Source organism: Eulemur rufifrons, chromosome 6 (assembly GCF_041146395.1).
Source record: "Eulemur rufifrons isolate Redbay chromosome 6, OSU_ERuf_1, whole genome shotgun sequence".
Taxonomy (NCBI): domain Eukaryota; kingdom Metazoa; phylum Chordata; class Mammalia; order Primates; family Lemuridae; genus Eulemur; species Eulemur rufifrons.
In genome coordinates, this window is record NC_090988.1 from 63,674,270 (window position 1) to 63,698,554 (window position 24,285).

The following is a 24,285-nucleotide window of genomic DNA, read 5'->3' on the forward strand; positions in this document are numbered from 1 at the left end:
AACCACTCACACACAAAACATACTTACTGAGATCTCTACATTTAATAGTACTATATTCAAAAGAGATACAAAGATAGTCACATGCTTCTCTCAGTTCAGGAATAGATATGCCATCAGGACAACGGATTATTCCTGTCTTATAGTAATCCTGAAAAAAAAAAGTAAAGAACGCATAAAACATCTGGAGCAAAAGGTAGCTAAAGCTTATTATTAAGGTTGGATTGGTAGCATTTTCAGAAATAGTGGAGCTCTAACATTTCTGACTTATGGAATTTAAAAGTTAAATGAGACCCTAGTTCACCTAACAACTTTTTCTTTTTACCTAAAAGGAAAATTCAGACCCAATGGATTCATTGACTGACTTACCCAGTCATACAATCATTTATAACAGCAGAGATAAGACTAGAACCCAGGTCTTCCCATTACCTAATTCATCTCTTCTCTATACTACATCATAACAATGCATATATATTTTCCTCCTACAAGTTAGTTTTCTACACAACTACCATAAAATTTTAAACTTATTTTAAAAAGGAAGTTGAAAGATAAACTCTAAGTTACCTTAAATATTATCTAGAGAATTTAACAAAATTTAAGGTTTTTAGTAAAGAATTACAAAGTCATATTCAAGTATTAAAATATGTAAAACAAGATGCACAATTAGATATTATTCTTCTAAGCACTATCCTTTGCTGCTTCCATATAACAGTCCGTACTGATCATTTCCAAAATCTACTTAAAAGGTCATTGGGGGCTGGCCCCAGAATTACAGATAAGTTACTCCATACTTGAGTTATAAAAATTCTTCTTGTCAACTCCATATGGGGTTAAATAGAAGAATGGGACAGCTGGAAAACCACTCCCCCACCCCCAAAAGGAGACCTGTTTCAAGCTTCTTGAGGTTTAGAGCCACAGTAACAGTAACCAGTAATATAATTTCTAAGGTTATTGCATCAATGGAAGCAAAACATCTTCTGGTACTTGTCCAAGTACTAACAACCTGATCAAGATCAACTACTTTTCCTATCTGTCTTCCATCTCAGGATCTTCCCTCCCCTCAAAACTATTTAAGAAAACTCTATTTTAAGACTGTGGCATAAATTGTCACATACTATAAACCAAATCTTTATCACTGAAATGGAATTACAAGGAAGGAGTCTATAATATAAATTCATAGTCCTCAAAACAAAAGGTTAAAACCTCAAAAAAAAGAAGTGGGGGTGGGGTGGGGGGTTTAAAACAAAGATGCTGTGCCAGGCACAGTAGCTCATGCCTGTAATACTAGCACTTTGGGAGGCTGAGGCAGGAAGATCACCTGAGGCAGGAAGATCGCTTGAGGTCAGGAGTTCAAGACCAGCTTGAGCAACATAGCAAAACCCTATCTCTACAAAAAATTGAAAAACTAACCAGGCGTGGTGGTATATGCCTGTAGTTCCAGATACTTGGGAGGCTGAGGCAGGATGATCACTTGAGCCCAGGAGTTTGAAGTTGCAGTGAACTATTATGACACCTCTGTACTCTAGCCTGGGCAACAGAGCGAGACCATGTCTCAAAAAACAAACAAAAACAAAGATGCTAACAAACACATTTTGGAGATGATTTTTAAATGTTCATAAGTTCTGAAATTGCTGGTTATATGCAATAAAAGCAAAAATGATCAATTTACTGTATTTAAGAGATTGAAGGAGGAATAAATACGACTCCAGAAATGTTACTATGAAGTATATGAAAGAACTGACTAGATAGACCTAAGAGATAAACCATTCCCTACCCTATCTTCCCAAAGTTCATAAAATTCATTTGTCTGTATCATTTTATCTTTATGCACTAAAATAAAGGTGAATTAAATGGTGTTTAAGGAAAAACAATATCTTTCATATTTCCAAAGAGATATCCAAATAGAACCCTGCTTCCAATCTAAATATCTACCCAAGAAGGGCTCTTATAATTAAGCCAATACATATAAGAAACACTCACCAGAATAGCTCGAAACACAGTGGAACCAATTCCTTCTGCCACTTCATACTCTCCCTTCTCATTGGGACGTGTAAAGTTATGTTCTCGGCCAGATCCAAACATCCTATGAAAGCAAATAATTGAGAAATAAATACATCAATATGATTCTTCCGTCAAAAGAGAAAATCAGCTTCATGTATAAAAGGAAAAAGGAATTATAATTTAATGCTTACATTATATCATTAAGTTAGTTAAGAATTTTTAACGGGATTTTATTCTGGCAAACATTATAAATAAAGGATATTAAAAATATTTTCATTTTGATGGGAGAGAACAGTAGTATAGATTCCTTGTAAGCAGTAATAAAATTAAATGACAAGGTTCAGAAGCTAAAGAACTTTCCAATCACTCCTCCTCAGAAAAAAAACAAAAACAAAAAAATAACAATCAAACAATCTAGGGGAAAGGGTGATTTTTTAACATTAATCTTACCAGAAAGAAACAAAAAAGAAAGAAAAAGGGAAATCATGTTATCTGTGCCTTTTCTGTAAACTACTATTTTGTAATGTTTTTTTTTTTTTTTTTTTTAGACAGAATCTCACTCTGTTGCCTGGGCTAGAGTGCCATGGCATCAGCCTAGCTCACAGCAACCTCAAACTCCTGGGCTCAAGCAATCCTTCTGCCTCAGCCTCCTGAGTAGCTGGGACTACAGGCATGTGCCACTATGCCCAGCTAATTTTTTCTATACATTTTTATAGTTTTCCATATAATTTCTTTCTATTTTTAGTAGAGACAGGGTCTCGCTCTTGCTCAGGCTGGTCTCGAACTCCTGACCTCAAGTGATTCTCCCACCTTGGCCTTCCAGAGTGCTAGGATTATAGCCATGAGCCACTGCACCTGGCCAAAGTTAATGCTATAATGCAGCACATTCAGCAAGCTAAACTAGGAAAAAGCAAGATGATAAAGGTTGTTTTACACTTCCCAATCTTAACTACTAATATAAATGTGAGAAATCCTACTCAAAATTATTAGACTTGCATCCTAGAACTCAAAACAAGCAATCAAATGCTGGGATAGACAGGAATAAAGAAAAGAAGAGGAGAATGAAAAGCTTAAGAAAATGAATGAAAAGCTCTTAAGATTAATTTTTATATAAGAAAAATGCAAATGGATTTTTTTCAAGTCATGTTCTTGGCCCTTTAACAATAACTATTTAGAAGAGAGGCAATTTCCAAAATATGTCCTTTGCAATGAAAAATTCACTGCAGTACTCTCAAGAAAATTTAAAAATCATGATCAAAGAAAGTTGAACCTTTGAATTCAATGGCACCACTATTCCCAAAGTAAATAGTGGTTGAACTAAGTATTCTACTCAACAGTCTCCTAATTCAAATAGTTTGTTGTAACACAGAAACCTATGAACAACAAAGCTTTTTTATTTCAAAGTTTCAAAAAGAATGCCAATTTCTTTTTACAGTTCCCATGAATATTAATTTTCATCCCCAAAGATACGCTTTAGTCAAGTGACATGAAAAGAAGCTTTCACTGATTGAAAAAAAAAAGAAGATAGTCTTTTAGGAATCAAATGTCATGCAATTTTCTCAAATATTTAAACTTTTTACAAAAGGGAAAAGCTATTCTTTGCAGATGACCTTGGACATTTAAAAAAATCCTTTATTAGAAGAAAATGTAGCCTAACAACTAAAGCAAAATTTCAAATATCTACTTTTCTTACTATGTCTATAAATATTACATAAAAATATAAAATATTAACAGTGTCAAGTCATCCTCCTAATAACGTCCATCAATAATCTTCCTCTACAATACTAAAAATACAAAAAAGCCTGTAGTTAAAGTTTTTTTTTTTCTCATGGATATAAAGTCTAGTGTCAATGCTGTAGGAAAATATTTAGCTACTCAGAATGTATATGGTATCACAATGCAAGCACTTATTCTGTATTATGAGACAATGACAAATCACATACACAGACATCCCATACGCAATCTAGAAAAATAATACAAGTTCTTATCTCATGTAAACTTCTATTTCATTTATATGTCTTTTCATTTTATATTAGCATGAACAAACATACTGACTTTATAATTAAAAGGTATTTGGATCCTAGTTTTGAGCATGTTGAAAAATCAAGTCCATATTATCTATATCAGCAGTCCCCAACCTTTTGGCACCAGGAACCAGTTTCATGGAAGATAATGTTTCCATGGAATGGGGTGGTGGATGGTTTCAGGATGATTCAAGCACATTACATTTGTTGTGCAGTCAAACCTCTCTGCTAATGATAATCTGTATTTACAGCTGCTTCCCGGTGCTAGCATCACTGCCTCAGCTCCATCTCAGATCATCAGACATTAAATTCTCATAAGGAGCATGCAACCTAGATCGTCTGCACACACAATTTACAGTAGGGTTTGTGCTATGAGAATCTAATGCCGCCAATGCTGATCTGACAGGAGGCAGAGCTTATGTGGTGATGCGAGCAATGGGGAGCTGCTCTAAATACAGATGAAACTTCGCTAGCTCCCCTGCTGCTCACCTCCTGCTGTGCAGCCCAGTTCCTAACAGGCCATGGAACATTACCAGTCCTCAGACCAGGGCCTGGGGACCACAGATCTATATCCTTCTTAAATTGTGGTTCCCATGACTGCAAACTTTAAATTGAGCTATTACTTTGGACCAACACAAATCAGAAGATGACTATAAACTCCTTCATTCTACTAACTACTTGTTAATGACATTCCTTTTTTTTTTCCTTTTAAGTATCTACGTCAAACTAACCACTCCTGCAGACTTAATGCTAACCAAATTGGTGGGGTTTTGTTTTACCTTCAAACAATGTTGACACCTTCTATATTTGGTGGTTGAATTTGGGAACCCAAATGCAGGAAACATTATCACCACTAAATTCACCTGGTTAGATTCAATCTATGATCTCAGTCTGTAGAAATCTTTTAGTATCCTAAGTCAATAACTAATATATATTTGATATTCCTACTGGTGCTGCAAAGAAAGTTAGAAATAAAACCAAGTTCAAGCTTTCACTCTATCACTTTCTAGCTGCATTAACTTGGACAATTAATTTAACTTCCAAAACTCAGTTCTTTCATCTGTAAAATAGGAATGCTACATTCCAACAGAGAATTGCTGTAAAATTTAAATTAAAAAAATAAATAATGGCTGTTAAAGTGCTTTATAATTAGTAATACAAAGAATTGTAATAATACAAACCTGCCCAACATTGTATTTGGCTGTGCAGTAAAAATGGATGGATCTACAACAAATCTAGTGTTATCCACTATTAGTGTCACTCGTTCTGACGTTCTTACGTTCCGAGCTCCTTCTTTTGCATTTTCATATACAAACACCATTTCCCCAGATGTCTTACAGCTACCATCTGAACTTGACTGACTACTATTTCTGCTGCTGTTCCCAGCACTGCTAAGGGAACCATTTGGGGATGCTTTTTGAGGACGAGGACTGCTTGGACGAGAGGAACTGTGATCTTTTTCTCGATCTGAAATAAAGGTATTAAACAAAGTTATGCAAATTTCCTTTTAAAAATTCAAGATCTGTATATATCTTTTTAAATGTTTGATTTAGAAAAGTTTTAAATTACAGCATTTCTGCATTTTGATTTCAAATAACATTTTCACAAAACATCATAAACATTAATTCAGTTCCCAGGAATAAAACTCAAAACATCAAAATGCTTTCAAAAACCTTTATTTGTTGACTTTTAAAAAGATGTAGAGCTGACTAATGTCGACCCAAACTAAGATCAAAATTAAGAAAAATTTTGTTATTGCTCCACTTAAAAATACATAGAAACCCAAAGAACCAAATATTCTCACAAGTCAAATATATAAGGTTTGAAAATTAAAGATTAATAAGAATACCAATTTACAATGTCCTAATTCTAAAAGGCATAACATTATACTGATAACACAAAGTACAAACTTTGGAATCTCACTATGTTAATAAGTGTATTCTAAAACCAGCAATTTATCTCACAAAAGGAAGGTCCAAAAAGAAGAAAAAAAATTCACTAAGGACAGCAGGAAGTACTTTTTTTAATGATATTTCTGTCTACCAAATAAAGTGGCTTTAGTAGCTGATGATATCCTGCTGTCTTCTTATTCTCATGTTTGTTGAATAAAAAGCACTGCTACAAATTTTATAGGCTTTATAATTATTACCTATAATTTTCATAGGTAGAAAATATTGTGAAAATTCAGAAAATTTTCTTTAGATTTTCCAATATTCTATTAAAAAAAGAAATAAAAACTAATATTTTGTGATAAGTTTCATTTAAAGGCTAGCTAGATCACTAAACTTTAAAGGTGACCTAAAAATGTACCTCCATCTCATCCGTTTCATCAGCTTTTGCCAAATTCCTCCATGACTCAGGCTACTGAGAACACTCTGTACAACATTACTGATTATATAATTAGGTTTGCCATATCTCCAGAGATATTCTGACACCTCCCTTCTACTGCCTGTTTCTAAAATGTTGGTAGCATCCCAAAGGCAAAATTTGCTAAAGTAATAAAATAATTTTTTATATCCTGCTATTCTACTCCCAGACACTGAGCTTTGCATCTAACAAACTGTCAGCTCTCATTTATACTTTCATTTCTTTCTGGCTTATAAATACTAGTCTGACATCAAGGACTAACTTAAGATATGGACAACTTCTCTGCATAATTACACCCTAACATAAATGATTTTGTTTTACAACAGACTATCAGAAACTACCTCATATAGTAAGTCAAAGTCTTAATGTGTCAATTCTCCAAGGAAAAATGAAACTCAGCAAGCTCACATGTTCAGGCATCTCTGCTTCCGACTGGTGCTTTACAGTCAAACAATGTGTTCACCTGGGGTAATAATGCTCATACATAGCAAGGAGTAGGAAGGAGGGGGAAGACCTGAGCTAGATGCTAAGAAAGTAAAACATTTCACACCTTTCATCTATTTTTATTATTAAATTTGAAATATTGTCAAAAATCAGAATAAATAACTAACTGCATGATGATTAGTCTAGTTTTCACTTTCTTTGTTAGCATGATTAATGAAATGCCTATCAATAATTTACTACAAACTATTTTAAAATAGGCCACTGCTATATATCTGATAAAAATTAACTTGAAAAATTTGAAAAATCTACTATCATAGTTTCAAAGGCTTTTCAAGTTACTTCTTTAAGACTGTTCTAAACTCAAAAAAAAATTCACCTTTAAATTGCATTTAATAAGCTGTTTTTTTCACAGCAAGAACCAAGCTCAGCTAAAATAGAAACAACTGAATAGAAATAAGAAGCAAATTTTACTCTGCAGTATTGGGCACAATTCAATGTCAATACTACTTAAAAAAGGTAAAATGCATGCTTTTAAGAACTGTTGGGAAAGTTAGTTGATTTTACATACCAACATGGTGCTGTCGTGTTGGAGAAGTAACATTTCTGATACAAGGAGTGAGTTGAGACTCTGTTCTTTCGTGAGATGAATCTCGTGATCTGTCACTTGACCTTCGCCTATCTCTCGATCTCTCATGTCCCCCACTAGCACCATGTAGACTCATTTTGGTGTGGTCGACTCCTCCTTTAGCGATACGTGAGGGAGTACTAATAAGTTAGAAAAGAAAATTAACCATAAAAGCAGATCATAAGATCACAAAACACGTTTAAAGAAAAACCTGATTAACATAAAACTAATACCTTAAAGTGCAAAAATCAAATGCTACTTTCCAATTTGGAAACTTAATTTACCTCAAACTTGTAGGCTGTATAAATTCTAGAATAATGTGTCTTTGAAGATCACATAATTGAACTCGGTTTTTTATGGATAAGAAAACTAAAGCTTAGAAGGGTTAACTAGCTTGTGAGTTAATAGTAGATGCAGTAGTAGTGGTAATATTAGTATCTACTTTTATAACCCAGATAGCCTAAATATTATTCAAATGTTCTTTTGATTTCCTTCATTGTTGGGGAAAAAGAGAAGGAAAGAGCTGCTGGAACTCTTAGAAAACTGAGGTAAGGGGCAAAGTCTCCCTGGTCTCCCTGCCAAATAAAATAAGTCTACCTGCTAACTTCAATCAACTCACTTTGAGAATTCTTTTCAAAACATTATGATAAAAACATGTTTTTGAAAAGCATTTCTCTGAAAAACCTAACTACACTGTGTAGATAAAGATATAGACTTAAAAATTTTAAAACATTGTATATACAGCGAATATTTACAAGAGAAGTGAAAATACAGAATGTTGATTAACTAAAATAGTCTAGTTGACAGAATTCATTCACTATTCATTCATTATTAAGTTATATGTACTGTGTGTACAATGTTGTGCTAAATGCCAATAGAAAGAGGCTTTCTCAGAGGTTATGATCTAAGTGAAGCAGTAATACGTGAACACGCAGAAATTTAAATAATTCAAGAGTTATCATAACTTCCAAATATAAAACTACTAAAGATATCCCAAATATATAGCTACTAAAATGAGTGATAGATAATAAATGCTTTAGGATCTCAAAGGAAGACACTGCTATAGATTATTAGTCACTAGTATATCAGGCCCTGACAGATAGGATTTCAATAATCAGAATATGCTGCAGGTAGGAAAATTGATGGTAAGAAAAATGAGAGTCAAACCTAAGGCAATTTGGAAATTCACTATAATAGAATGCTTGACAATTTGAATGATACTTAATATTTTGGAAACTTAGGTTCCCTGTCTTTCTTACTTTATAAGGTTAATATGTGGACTAAATGAAGTATATTAAGGGCTCAGAGACGTACCTCACACAATATAATTACCCATTAAATATTATTTAGTTATGACAGATGAGGATATTAAAGTTCAAAACTGTAAGACTTGCTCAGTCACATAGTATATAGTGGACATGCTAATAACACTATAACCTAAGCTTTTGATTCATTATAGTACCCACACCATAATATTACACTGCTCTCCTTTTGCAAAACCACACCAGTCAAAATTTAATCTTCTCAGTGATTCAGAAAGCAGTTTTAAATCTTTCAGTGTCTCAGGGTCATCTCCTTTGTTGGTTTATTAGCTGTAACACTTTTTGTTATTTTAGTAGTTTCTCTCATTATGAAAATCAGTCATCACCTTGCTATAACAGACTGCAAAGACAGAAAATAGGGCTGACTTTGTATTTGCTCTGAAAGTTATTTCTAGGGAAATAAAGGCAACCTATCAGCCTTTATGTCATTTGTCTCTCACAAACCTACAGAGGAAAAAAATTCTACTCCCACCTTTGTTGTAGTGAAAAAAAATCAGAGGACAACTGCATCCTTGAACATTATCTTTTTCTTCAAACAGAACAATCAAAAGATCCTACTGCATTAACGTTTAAAAAAAAAAAAAAACCTCAGAGTAGGAACACTGGAATTTCTGGCTCATTTTCTAAAGAAGGAAAAAAAAAAGAATCTATACTAAGTAGAATAAAGTTCAGATATATTTAAAAAGAAAATACTTCAAATTATTCTGCCTGCTAAGTTTTAATCATTTTTAACTATAAGAAAGCACATTTTCTAAATGTGAGGCTAATAATTTAATGGAGACGGTAAGCATAACTACTACTAAGGCAAATGCAGGCTAAATGTTCAGTTTGAGTAAGGGCCAAGCAGACTGATTAATTGAAAAAGCATTTTACCAGACATCTCCAGCTGAAAGATTAGACACTGCTGAAATATTGGCTTCATTTCTAAACTGCTTAGATTTTAAATGAACACAAAAGGTATCATAATACACTTTCATCTTTTCATTTCCAAATAGAATGTACCCTGAATCAGACCTTCAAAACCAGATGTCATGGAAGACTAATTATGCCCTACTCTATTTAATTTAATAATTTTAGATCAGGAAAGCACTCTAACGGCAAAAACAATTAATATGTGCAAAAAAAAATGAGGACAAGCAAGTTCAGAAGGGACAGCTCTTTTAATGAGTTTGAGATACATGAATTGAGGACAGGTAAGGACACAAAGAGTAGATTAGCCCTAACATCCGTTTCCAGCCAAGATAGAATAACAAGGACTGAGTTTATACTCCTGTCTAAAACAACTCCCCAAAACAGACAGAATATATGAAACAATGGTTTACATGACAGTACCTCAAGCAATGAAGTAGAGTAATCTCTGAAAGATGGAAAGCAAATGAGGTAAGCCCAATGACTGTCCCAAATTACTATCTTGAGAGTGTTTCCTGAGTAAACACAGGGAGGGGAAACAAGCAAAACCCAGTGGACTCTGAGTAAAAGATAGGGAGCTGAGACATTGGGGTAGTAGGTGGCTAAGTTCTCAGGAAAAAGTACCAGAGACAACAGAGCAACACAGAGAGAAAACCTCAGAGATCCACAGAGTCCTCCCTGAATTTTGAGTTGAATAGTAGTACATGTTATACATGTTAGGAAACTATGAGAGGCTGGGGAAAGAACCAACTCAAAGAATTAAAAGGAAATAGTGCCTAGTACTCATACTGTCTAGGAAGAGGTCCTATTCCCATTAGTCAGACTGGAAAATCTAATAATTTATAGGGCACTGGGAAGAGAATCAGAAGGGTCTTCAATCTGAAATGGGAAGTAACTAGAACAAGACTGAACACTACTCCAGTCCCACCTAAAAAATTTTAACAGCAAGATCCAAAGGATCAAACTATTTCTAAATAACTGAATTGAATCCTAAAACAAAGCTCAAGAATATTTTATAAGAAAGCCAGGCACGGTGGCTCACACCTGTAATCCCAGCACTCTGGGAGGCCGAGGTGGGAGGATCGCTTGAGGTCAGGAGCTCGGGACTAGCCTGAGCAAGAGCGAGACCCCATCTCTACTAAAAATAGAAAGAAATTATATGGACAGCTAAAAATATATATAGAGAGAAAAATTAGACAGGCATGGTGGCTCATGCCTGTAGTCCCAGCTACTCGGGAGGCTGAGGCAGAAAGATTGCTTGAGTCCAGGAGTTTGAGGTTGCTGTGAGGTAGTCTGACGCCACGGCACTCTAGTCTGGGCAACAGAGTGGACTCTGCCTCAAAAAAAAAAAGAATATTTTATAAGAATAAGAAATATCTGACATCCGAACAAGGTAAAATTCATAATGTATGGCACCAATGAAAAAGTACCAGGCATGTAATGAAGCAGGAACACATAACCCAGGAGGGGGTAAAAAAAAAAATCAATTGAAATCAAGCTGGAACTGACACATATTTTAGAATTAAAAACAAAAACATTAAAAAAAATCTTCATAACCATATTCCTTGAAAAAGTTATATAGAAATATAGAAGATAAAGAAGAAATGCAAATCAATCTTCCAGAGATAAAAATGACATCTGAGATGAAAAACATACTGAATGGCCCTGCAGTGTGATTACAGTTAATAACAATTTATTTTATATGCTTTCAAATAGCTAAAAGAGGGGATTTTGAATGTTTCCAACACAAAAAACGATAAATGTTTGAGGTGATAAATACACTAATTACTCTGATTCACTCATTATACATAGTATACATGTATCGAAATTTCACTCTACCTCAAATATATACAATTATTATATGTCAATTTAAAATAGTTTAAAAAAGAAAAGCCTGCTGAATGGAATTAATGGGAGATTATACATTATAGTAGAAAAGAGTAATGAATTTGAAGACAAAGCAATAGGAAATATTGAAAATGAAAAGGAGAGAGAAAACAAAAATATATAAAATGAGCATGAGTAAACTACGGATCAATTTCATGTGGCCTGATACAGGTGTAAATAGAGTCCATAAAAGAAAAGAAGTGGGAAGGAAAAAGAGAAGTAATATCTGAATTATAAATTTGGTGAAAATTACAAACCCACAGATGCAATATGCATAACAAATCTGCACATACTTTAAAGAAAAAAACAAAAACAAACAAAACCCTGTCAACTTAAGTTTGTTATAGCCAATAAAAACATCTTTCAGGGTGGAGCAAGATGGCCGAATAGAAACCGCCAGTGATGTCCCTCCACACAAACACCTAATTCAACAACTATCCACAAACAAGCACCTTCAGAAGAACCAAAAATCAGGGGTTGGATCGGCATCACTCACTGTCTGACGTCTCTCCTAGCCTGCTCCAGCTCCCCATTTTCTCTCACCAGCATTTGCCCCAATAAATGTCTCACACATTTAAAAAAAAAGTATTTCAAAAATAAAGGGAAGTATAGAAATATAGACATTTTTTCAGATAATTGAGACGAATAAACTCATCATGAGCAGACCGGCAGTACAAGAAAAGTTAAAAGGAAGTCCTTCAGACAGGAAGAAAAAATGCCAGATGAAAATATGGATCTACGGCCGGGCGCGGTGGCTCACGCCTGTAATCCTAGCACTCTGGGAGGCCGAGGTGGGCGGATCGTTTGAGCTCAGGAGTTCGAGACCAGCCTGAGCAAGAGCGAGACCCCATCTCTACTAAAAATAGAAAGAAATTATATGGACAGCTAAAAATATATATAGAAAAAAATTAGCCGGGCATGGTGGCGCATGCCTGTAGTCCCAGCTACTCGGGAGGCTGAGACAGGAGGATCGCTTGAGTTCAGGAGTTTGAGGTTGCTGTGAGCTAGGCTGACGCCACGGCACTCACTCTAGCCTGGGCAACAGAGTGAGACTCTGTCTCAAAAAAAAAAAATATGGATCTACATAAAGGAATGAAGACCACTAGAAATACATGGAAAAATATGATTTTTTTACTTACTGTTTAAATCTCCTTAAAAGGTTGAACAATAAAATATGGGGTTTATAACATCTATGTAAGACTCACAACATATAACAGCACTCAGTCTGGGAGGGACAAATGGAAGTATACTTTTGTAAGGTTCCTATACTACACAAGAAATGGTATAATGTCACTTGAAGGTAGACTTGTGATAAGTTAAAGATGTATACTATAAATACTAAAGCAATCATGAATATAAGAAAAAAATTACAGTTAATATGCCAAGAAAGGAGATAAAATGAAATCATAAAGTTTTTTTTATGTTAATCTAAGAGGGTAAAGAAAAAGTGGGGAAGGGAGGAAGAGGGGAAAAGAACAAACCGGACAAACAGAAAATGAATAGCAAGATAATAGACTTGACTTTTTTTTTATACAACTTTAACCATGTCAATAATCGCATTAAATATAAATGGTCTAAGCCATTTAAATGTAAATGATCAAAGCCATAAAAGGTGATATAAAAGCCAGGCCCAACTATATGCTGTCTACAAGAAATACACTTTAAAAATAAAGGTACAAAGAGGTTCTATATAAAAGGATAAGGAAAGATACACTATGCTAGCACTAGTTCAAAGAAAGTAAGAGTGGCTATATTAATATCGGACAAACCAGAGTTTAGAGCAAAGAATATTACCGATGTATTGCATAAGAATAAGGAAGTTAATTCATTAAGAACACAAAACAATCCAAATATTTTTCTGCCTCAAAATACATGAAGCAAAAACTAATAAAATTACGAGAACTAGACAATTCCACAATTATAGTCAGAGATTCGTTTTTTTTTTTTTTTTGGAGACAGAGTCTCGCTCCGTTGCCTGGGCTAGAGTGCCATGGCGTTAGCCTAGCTCACAGCAACCTCAAACTCCTGGGCTTAAGCAATCCTTCTGTCTCAGCCTCCCAAGTAGCTGGGACTACAGGCATGTGCCACCATGCCCAGCTAATTTTTTCTATTTTTAATGTTTGGCTAATTTCTTTATATTTTTAGTAGAGATGGGGTCTCACTCTTGCTCAGGCTGGTCTCGAACTCCTGACCTCAAGCGATCCTCCTGCCTCGGCCTCCCAGAGTGCTAGGATGACAGGCGTGAGCCACCGTGCCCAGCCTATAGTCAGAGATTTCAATGTCTCCCTAATAATATATAATAGAACAAGGAGACAGAAAATCAGTAGGGATTAATAAGATTTGAATAATACTATCAACTGACTTGGACCTCACTGACATTTATAGAACACCTAACAAGGGCAGAAAACTCATTCATTTTTCATGCACACACAGAACATTTACCAAGACAGACTGCATTCTGAGCAATAAAACAAGTCTCAATAAACTTAAAAGAATTTAATCATATAAAGTACATTCTCTGATTACAATGGAATTAAATTAAAATTCAACAAAAGAAAGTTAACTGGAAAATTCCCAAATATTTAGAAATTAAAACAACACCTTTAACTAAATATTAATAATTCAAGAGGCAAAAGGGAAATTAGAAATTTTAAACTTAAAGGAAGGGGGGAAAGCCCAATTTATAAAAATTTGAGGTGTGGCATGACATTATAGCAATACTTAGGAAGCAAATTATAGCACTAAATTCCTATGTTAGAAAAGAAAGCTTTAAGAAAAATTAAAACTGAAAAATGACCTCAGTTTCCACCTAAGAAACTAGACAAGCACAAATTAAACCTAAAAAAGGGGAAGAAAATAATAAAGATCAGAGTGAAAACCAAAATAATTAGAAAACAAAAATAACAGAGAAAAATCAATGAAAACAAAAGCAGTTCTTTAGAAAAATCAATAAAACTGATAAATCTCTAGCCAGACTGCTTGGAGAAAAAGAAAATTGAGAAGATAATAAATTACCAATATCAGAAATAAGAATTTACATTGCTATAGAAGGCTATAAATATTAAAAGAATAATAAAAGAATATTATGAGCAACTTTATGCCAATAAATTCAATAACTCAGAAGAACTGGACAAATTCAAACCTACAAAAGCTCACTCAAGAAGGAACAGATAAGCTGAATAACCTCTATATTTATTTAAAAAATTGAGTTCATAGTTAAAAACATTCCCTCCAAGGAAACTCCAGGCTTCAATGCTGAATTCTACTAAGCATTTAAGATAGAAATAGGCCAGGCGTGGTGGCTCACGCCTGTAATCCTAGCACTCTGGGAGGTTGAGGCAGGAGGATTGTTTGAGCTCAGGAGTTCCAGACCAGCCTGAGCAAGAGCGAGACCCCGTCTCTACTAAAAATAGAAAGAAATTATATGGACAGCTAAAAATATATACAGAAAAATTAGCCGGGCACAGTGGCACATGCCTGTAGTCCCAGCTACTCCGGAGGCTGAGGCTGGAGGATCTCTTGAGCCCAGGAGTTTGAGGTTGCTGTGAGCTAGGCTGACGCCACGGCACTCTAGCCCAGGCAACAGAGTGAGACTCTGTCTCAAAAAAAAAAAAAAAAAAAAAAAAAAGATAGAAATAATATCACACCTACACAACTCTTCCAGAAAACTGAACATAGTATTTCCTAACTCACTTTATGAGGCCAACATTACCCAAACACCAACATCAGACAAAAATATTACTAGATTAGAAAAACCACGAACCTTAGAACACAGATATAAATATTCTCAACAAAATTTTAATAAATAAAATGTAGCAATATATAAAAAGGATAGTAACATCATAATCTATTAAAGTTTATCCTAACAATGCAACATTGGTTGAATATTCAAAAGTCAATCAATGTAACTCACCATATTAACTAATGAAGGAAAACATGCATCTCAGTAGGCACAGAAAATGCATTTGACAAAATCCAAAATTCATTCTATATTTAAAAAAAAACAACTTCAGGTATGTAAGAACACAATAGAATTTCACCAACCAGAGAAAGAATGTCTCTGGAAAGAAAACCTACAGCCAACAACATACCTCGTGGTCAAAGACCACATGCTCTCTACCTAAGATCAGAAACAAGGATCTAAAAATAAGACAAGGATTTCACTTTCACCACTTCTCTTCAATAATGTACTAAAGATTCTAGCCAGTGAAATATGGCAGGAAAAGACATTCAGATTGTTATATAATAGAACTAAAACTGTCCTTATTTGCAGACAACATGATCATCTATGGCAGATTCTAGTAAAAAAAGTTATTAAAACTAATGAGTTTAGCAAGGTTGCAGAATACAAGATAAATATTTTAAAATCAACTGTATTTCTATATACTAACAATGAGCAATCTAAAATTGAAATTTTAAAAACACCATTTACAATAACATCAAAAGACTCAAATAGTTAGGAATAAATGTGACAAAAGATGTGAAAGACCTGCACACTGAAAACTACAAAATATTACTGAAAGAAATTAAAGAAGACCTAAATAAATGAAGAAACTCACCACCTTCATGAGTCAGAAGACTCAGTTCTATTATGATCTCAACTTTTCCCCAGGTTCACTGACAGATACAACATAATCCCAAATAAAAACCTAGCAGGCTTGCTTGTCAAAAGTGACTGATTCTAAAATTCATAAGGATATGCAAAGGACCTAGAATAGTCTATGTAACTTTTTTAAAAATAACAGATTTGAAAGACTAATACAGCCTGACTTCAAGACTTATTAAAATAGTAAACACAGTGTGCTACTGGCATAATGACAGACAAGCAGATCAACGAAGCAGAATAGAGACTCCAGAAAAGGACCCACAGACATAAATATGAACAACTTATTTTCAACAAGGGCTCAAATGCAATTGAGGGAAGAAAGAGTTTTTCATCAAATAGTGCTGGAACAAACAGATGTACAATGGGTATCTCACTTTCAGCACTTCTAGAAATAAAAAAAAAAAAAAAACTCTCATCAACAGCTCATATCATGTACAAAAGTTAACTCAAAATTTATCACAGACCTAAATCTAAAACTTAAAACTGACTGGAAATGGTAGCTCATGCCTGTAGTGTCAGCACTTTGGGAAGCTGAGGCAGGAGGATCACTTGAGGCCAGGAATTCAAGACCAGCCTGGACAACAAAGCAAGATCCCTGTCTCTACAAAAAAAATTAAAAAATTAGCCAGGTGTGGGGGTGCAAACCTGTCGTCCTAGCTACTCAGGAGTCTAAGGCAGGAAGATCACTTGAATCCAGGAGTTCAAGGTTACAGTGAGCCATGATCATGCCACTGCACTCCAGCCTGGGTAATAGAGTGAGAGACCCTGTCCATAAAAAAAAAAAATAAAACTATAAAACTTCTAGGAATAAAAAGCACAATTCATAAAATAAATTGATAATTGAACTTCATCAAAATTAAAAACTTTTGCTCTTCAAAAAATATTGTTAAAAGAATGAAAAATCAAGCCACAGACTGGGAGAAAATATTTGCGAATCATATATACCTGGTACATCTGATGATACAGGACTTGAATGCAGGCTTATAAAGAACTCTCAAAATAATCAGAAAAAAAATTGAGATATACAGATGGAAAAAATAAGCACATGAAAGAATGGTGAATATCATTAGTCACTAAAGAAATGCAAATTAAAACCACAATGTTACATCATTATGCACCTATTAGAATGGCTAAATAAAAACACTGACCATATCAAGTGCTGCTGAGTATGTGTGTGAAATGGAAGTCTCATACATACACTCGTGGTAGGAATAGAAAATGGCACAACCACTTTGGAAATTGTTCTGGAAGATTGTTTCTTAAGAAATTAAACATACACTAGGCATATGATTCAGCCATTCCACCCTGTATTTACCCAAAAGAAATGAAAACATATGTCCATAAAAAAGACTTGTACACAAATGTTCTTAGTAGTTTTATTTGTAACAGCTCAAAACCAGAAACAAGCTAAATGTCTATGAATAAGTTAGTGGATAAACAATTTATGATATATCCATAAAATGGAATACTACTCAACAATAGAAGGAATGAACCACTAACACAAGTTACATGAATCCATCTCAAAATAATTCTGCTGAGTGATAAAAGCTAGACACCCTCCCCATCAAAAATAGATTATATAAAATTCTAGGAAATACAGACTAATGTATAGTGTCAGAAAACAGATTAGTGGTTTCCTGAACAAGAGGTACAGGGAGTTGGAAGGGAAAGGTTACAAAGGGCCCCAAGGGAACTTTTGGGTATGATATATATGCTCATTATCTTGATTGTGGTGAGGTTTTATGGATGCATACGTAAGTTAAAACTTATCAAATTGTACACCAGAACTGGCGTCTTGGCCAAAACACTGCCTGCTTGAGGCTGTCCTATCAGGAAGCTACTATTTAGCCATTTAAATTACATTTAAGTAATAAAAGGCATGCCTTTATTCTAATAGTTTTTTCTTCTCATGCCTTTATCATCAGAGTTCACTAAATTCTCTCTCACTAACCTACATGGATTCTTACATCCCCTTGTTATAACATGGTTCATCGTCTCTAGAAACCAAAAGCACTTCTACAATCAGATTAAAAACATCTACCATCACCAAATGATCACTTGAAAACCTCACAGACCAACATATATTACCCAATACAGTTATTACAAAAACTCATATGAGAACCCTTAATCATGAATCCTTTGAGATCATAATTTTCATCAACTAAGTAATAGCAATCACTTTCAGCATCTCTAGTTATATAAATAAGTCCACCTTAAACACAAACCCCACTGCTAAAAGAAAATATCTGCATTTTAAAATTTTGCAACTTTATGAATCAATAACACTTCTGATTTCTTTATCTAATACCAACTTTTCACTTAATTTCAAAATCATGCTTTGAAGCATTGGGTGAATCAATAGGCAGTAAGGTTTCTAAAAATTTTTAAATCTTATTAAAATGATCATTCTCAGAAGCAAATATCTATTTATATTAAACTTCAGAACAATAATCTTGTGTGAACTTCTGCATGTGACTTTGTTATCTAATTTGTTTAACAATTCTAAGTTTCCAATAGCAGGCAGGTTCCTAAGGACTGAAGAAAAACTTACAGGCCTCTTTTGTTCAGTGCAACTACAGACTCCCATAAAAACTTTGCAATACTAAAGTAATATGTATAGAGTTATTAAAATCCAACAGTACTGCAACGTTTATAACAAAAACCATGCTACTCTTTGAATGAATAAATAAACTATAGTACATCCATACTATAGAATATTATTCAGCAATTTAAAAAGAACAAACTATTGATATGTGCAACAATGTGAATGGATCTCAAGAGCATTATGCTGAATGAAAAAAACCAAACCCTTAACCTGCACTGCCCCCTCAGTGATCCAGATGCAAATGGTCCAAAAACCACACTTAGAGAAACTCTACCGAGGAAGTACATTCCCTTAACAAACATTTAATGAAGAATTCTATTTGCCAGACACTATGCAAGACACTATACATACAACAATGAAAAGACACAATGAAAGTACAATTTTCGTAAATCATTGTATCCTCAGCACCAAATGAACAATGACTTACTTGCACACACAACAGACATGCAATAAAAATCTGTTAATGAATGAATGAATGAGCTCATAATCGAGTGATGAAACCAGACAAGTAAACAAGAAAATACAATACGGTGTGATCAATACTATTTTAGAGATATTTGTGGAGGAAGGGGGAGAAAAGATCTAACATTTATTAGGGATCTATTTGTGACAGGTACTGTGTGCACTTTCCACTATATCACACAGGAGGAGGCGCAGTTAACATAGCCTGGGGACAATAGAGAAGGCTTCTGGAGGAGGGGCTCAATATACTGATTCTCAAAGAACAAGGAAGGTATATGTATGTGTGTGCTGGCGGGGTAGGGGGACGTAGGAGTTTAGTGAACAAACCAGGCAGAGGAAACGTGTAAGAGTAGAACACAAAGAAAAATATAACCATAGAAAACTGGAAAAAAAAAACCAAACCCATAAGTTTACATACTATATGATTCTATTTATATAATTTTCTCAAAATGACAAAATTATAATGATGGAGAAAGAAATCTGGGTAGTTGTCAGAGATTAGAGCTGGAGAAAGGATGTGACTATAAAGGCATAGAACAGGAGAATTTCTTTGTGGTAGTAAAACAGTTCTGTATCTTGACAGTGGTAGAGGTTACATGAATCCATACATATGATAAAATATCATAAAACTATGTACCAGGAAAAAGAAAGAGTGCATGTAAAAACTGATGAAATGCAAAAAAGGTCTATAGTTTAGCTAATATTTAATAGCATCGTAACTGTCAATTTCCTGATTTTGACAATGTCCTACACTTATGTAAGATATTATCACTGAGGGAAGCTGGATAGAGTGCCTGGGAACTCACTGTATAATTTTTTTGTGACTTCCTGTAAATCTGAAAATATTTCACAATGAAAAAGCTTAATATACATAACAAAAAGGCAACAATGTAGAGACAGGAAAAAAAAGCAAAACTGTGATCAATAAATTCAGTAATATAAAAAAAGATATGGGCCAGGCGCGGTGGCTCACACCTGTAATCCTAGCACTCTGGGAGGCCGAGGCGGGAGGATAGCTCGAGGTCAGGAGTTCGAGACCAGCCTGAGCAAGAGCGAGACCCCGTCTCTACTAAAAATAGAAAGAAATGATTTGGACAGCTAAAAATATATATATATAGGAAAAATTAGCCGGGCATGGTGGCGCATGCCTGTAGTCCCAGCTACTCAGCAGGCTGAGGCAGTAGGATTGCTTGAGCCCAGGAGTTTGAGGTTGCTGTGAGCTAGGCTGACGCCACGGCACTCTAGCCCAGACAACAGAGCGAGACTCTGTCTCAAAAAAAAAAAAAAAAGATATGGTATCCACAAAGTAGGAACAGGGATGCTATTTTTAAAAATTAGAGAGTAAGAAAGAGATCTTAGAAATTCAAAATACAACAGAAATTTTTAAAAGGTTACTAGAAGAGTTGAAAGAAAGTATTGGGAATATCCTCAAAAGAACAAAAAGACAAATAAATGGAAAATAAGAGAGAAAGGACAAAAAAAATAAGAGAACTAATGAAGGAGGTCAACATTTAACTAATATATGTTCCAGAGAAAACAAAGAAAACAGAGGGGAGCAAACTGTCAAAGAAATAATACAAGAAAAATTTCTTTCTTTCTTTCTTTTATTTATTTATTTTTTTTTGAGACACAGTCTCATTCTGTCACCTGGGCTAGAGTGCTGTGGCGTCAGCCTAGCTCACAGCAACCTCAAACTCCTGGGCTCAGGCAATTCTCCTGCCTCAGCCTCCCAAGTAGCTGGGATTATAGGCATATGCTACCATGCCCAGATAATTTTTATATTTTTAGTAGAGACAGGTTCTCACTCTTGCTTAAGCTGGTCTTGAACTCCTGAGCACAAGCAATCCTCCCGCCCTAGCCTCTCAGAGTGCTAGGATTACAGGTGCGAGCCACCACACCCAGCTAAGAAAAAATTTTAAAAGTAGTTGATGTAAGTATCACTCGTATCAGAAAATTGTTGACAAATACACAAAACTATAATACCTACAATGTGAATGGTATTCACTTATATATGGCACCCTTATGTAGTATACACCTGGCACAACCATGTGATAGTATTAACTCTTGGCTTGAGGAATTATTTTACTTATTTTTAAACAATTCCAGTTACTAACATTATAACCTGTTATATCTTATTAATGTTTGTTGAATTTAGCTGAAGTTTCAGGGTATTTATCTTAGCATTTCCCTTTGTCAAATGTTTATTCATTCGCAAACATACCATATATGTGTGATATGTACAAAGATATAGGTATGAAGCTTTACAGTTTACCGAGTTTTTAAACATTTAATCAAATGTTACAAAATATATTTTTTCTTTAAGATGAGATATGCATCCCTGTAAATTTCTAATTAGATGTCCATGATATTACGGTTTTTGTCCACAGTTCTTGGCTCACAATTCTAATACCCCTTATAGTGTTCGAGCACTTTATGCCTCAGAAAACAGATTCTCTCTCTCTAACCTTCTCCTCCCTCCTGTCTTTCCTTTTACCTGCTCCTTTTTCTCCCCAAGACGGGCCTTAGAAATAAAAAAAAAAAAATACACTAATCTTCCTCTGCCTTTGCCTTGCAACTGGCCATAAAGAAATTCTCTGACCTACCTTGTATAATTGTAGGCCATGAGAACCTCATTTCAAAAGGAGTCCTGCCCTATACTCTGGAGGAAGGAATGCTGCACATAGAGGCCAAGAAGAATCTCAACAGACCGGCCTTGCTGGATTTCCCCACTCAGTCTATAACTATTAATATTAGATCATACCCTTTCTGTCCAAACACATTTCTACATGGTTGTCAATCATGCCTATCCAATGAAGTCTCCATAAAAGGCCCAAGAGGACAGAATCTGGGGTGCTTCCAGACAGTTAGAGGTTCCTGGAGGGTGGTGTGCCCTGAGGGCATGGATGCTTTGCACCCCTTCCCCCATAGCTCACCCTATGCATCTCTTTGCCCTATGCATCCTTTGTAATATTCTTTATAATAAGCTAGCAAATATGTTTCCCTGAGTTCTTTGAGCTGCTCTAATAAATAATAAAACCCAAGGAGGGGGTCATGGGATCCCCAATTTACAGATGGTTGGTCAGAAGGGGGCTTGCAACCAGCATCAGAAGTGGGGGACAGTCTTGTGGGACTAAGCCCTCAACCTGGGGGATCTGTCTCCAGGTAGACAGTGCCAAAACTGAACTGGAGGATACCCAGCTAGTATCTGCTGCAGTACTGATTGCTTACTTGGTGTGTGTGGGAAAACCCATACACATTGGGCCACAGAAGTCTTCTGTGTTGATAGTTGTTGAGTGAGAGAACAGAAAAAACACTGAGTTTGAATGTGTTTTTGCCACTGACAATATCCCTAACCATCTGAATTAATATGCCCCCTCAAAAAAGAAGCTTTTTTTTTTTTTTTTTTGAGACAGAGTCTCACCCTGTCACCCCAGGTAGAGTACAGCAGCATCACTGTAGCTCACTGCAACCTCAAACTCCTGGGCTCAAGCAATCCTCCTGCCTCAGCCTCCCAAGTAGGTAAGACTATAGGCACATGCCACGATGCCTGGCTACTTTTTCCATTCTGGGTAGAGACTGGGTCTCACCTTCACTCAGACTGATCTCAAATTCCTGAGCTCAAGCAATCCTCCCACCTCAGCCTCCCAGAGTGCTAGGATTACAGGCGTCAGCCACTGAGCCCAGTCAAGAAGCACTATTTTAAATCCTATTTTTATTTTGGGACAAAAATAATGTTTTTTATTACTCTAACAAATATCATATCCCATGTTCTAGTTTTTAAACTAAAGCTTTTAATGATTTTACATTAAATATATTTTTGAAGCAAGTGATTTGTATATTTTTTTTTTGTTTTTAAAAAGATGGGATCTCACTCTGTTCTCCAGGCTGGAGTGCAGTGGCAAAATCATAGGCACAATCATAGCTCACCGCAGCCCTGACCTCCTGGGCTCATGGAATCCTCCTGCTTCAGCCTCCTGAGTAGCTAAGGCTACAGGTTTGTGCCACCACACCCAGATAATTTTTTTTATCTTTTGTAGAGACAGGGTTTTGCTATGTTGCCCAAGTTGGTCTCGAACTCTTAACCTCAAGTAATCCTCCCACCTCAGCCTCCAAAAGTAATGGAATTACAGACATGAGCCACCATGCCCAGCCTGTATATGCTTTTTATAAACATCTTTAATGTGCTAAGTCAGAAGGTGGAAACTATGGTTCATAGGCCAAATTCAACTCATTGCCTGATTTGGTAAATAAAGTTTTATTAGAACATAGCAATCAATGTCTATTCATTATTATTATTCATGTCTGCTTTCATGCTACAATGGCAAAGCTGAGTGGTTAGGACAGAGACTATAATGGCCCACATGGCCAAAAATATTTACTATCCAGCCCTTTACAGAAGAAGTTTGCTGATCCCTGCAATAAATGCCAATAATTGTGATGACATAAAAAAAAAATGCTATCAAACTTTTAACTATTTTCAACAGATTTAATGACAATTTCTCATCTTTTTTTTTTTTTTTTTTGTCAATTACCCTTCTATAAACTTTCTGCTCTTCTGTGTAATATATGGTTAGTTTCCCAAGGAACAAAGGCTAATTACTGAAAAGGGAAGTTCTCAACTGAAAAATGGGCTAAACTCTCAAAGGTTATATTTTAAATGATACTTAAATCCCAGATTACTCCACAAAAGACAACTTTGGCAAGAAATACATATAGCCCAAAAATAATTTTAATACTATTCCTAAATCCTGACATCCTTCTCTTCTTCCTAAAACTCCTTTGCCAGATATGTCAGCAATTCTAGTGAGACAGAAGCAGTAGCAGCAGCAGGGAGTTTGATATACCATGGTATGACTGCTCTAAGAGCATCTTTTCAAATGTAAACTGAAATCACTTGAAGACCTGGTTAGATACTTATAATTCTGACAGAAAAATTTCCCTTAGTGGCCAAACTTTAACATTGTACTGTAAGGTAAAAGTTTTCCCAAATGATAAACATTAATTTTATGTTAAAAGCAAAAAAGCTAGACGTTTCT

The 24,285-nt window shown here is 35.1% G+C and overlaps 1 protein-coding gene across 2 annotated transcripts in view; it reads right to left on the minus strand.

Moving 5' to 3' along the window:
- Nucleotides 1-24,285, minus strand: part of BTBD10 (BTB domain containing 10) — a 75,093-nt gene that overhangs the window by 20,815 nt on the left and 29,993 nt on the right. For both annotated transcript variants that reach the window (XM_069469612.1, XM_069469611.1), the window contains 4 exons: nt 7,402-7,598; nt 5,204-5,489; nt 1,978-2,080; nt 28-148 (listed from right to left, as the gene is read on the minus strand). In XM_069469612.1, coding sequence (XP_069325713.1) covers nt 28-148; nt 1,978-2,080; nt 5,204-5,489; nt 7,402-7,598 — 707 coding nt within the window. The remainder of the gene's footprint in view (nt 1-27; nt 149-1,977; nt 2,081-5,203; nt 5,490-7,401; nt 7,599-24,285) is intronic.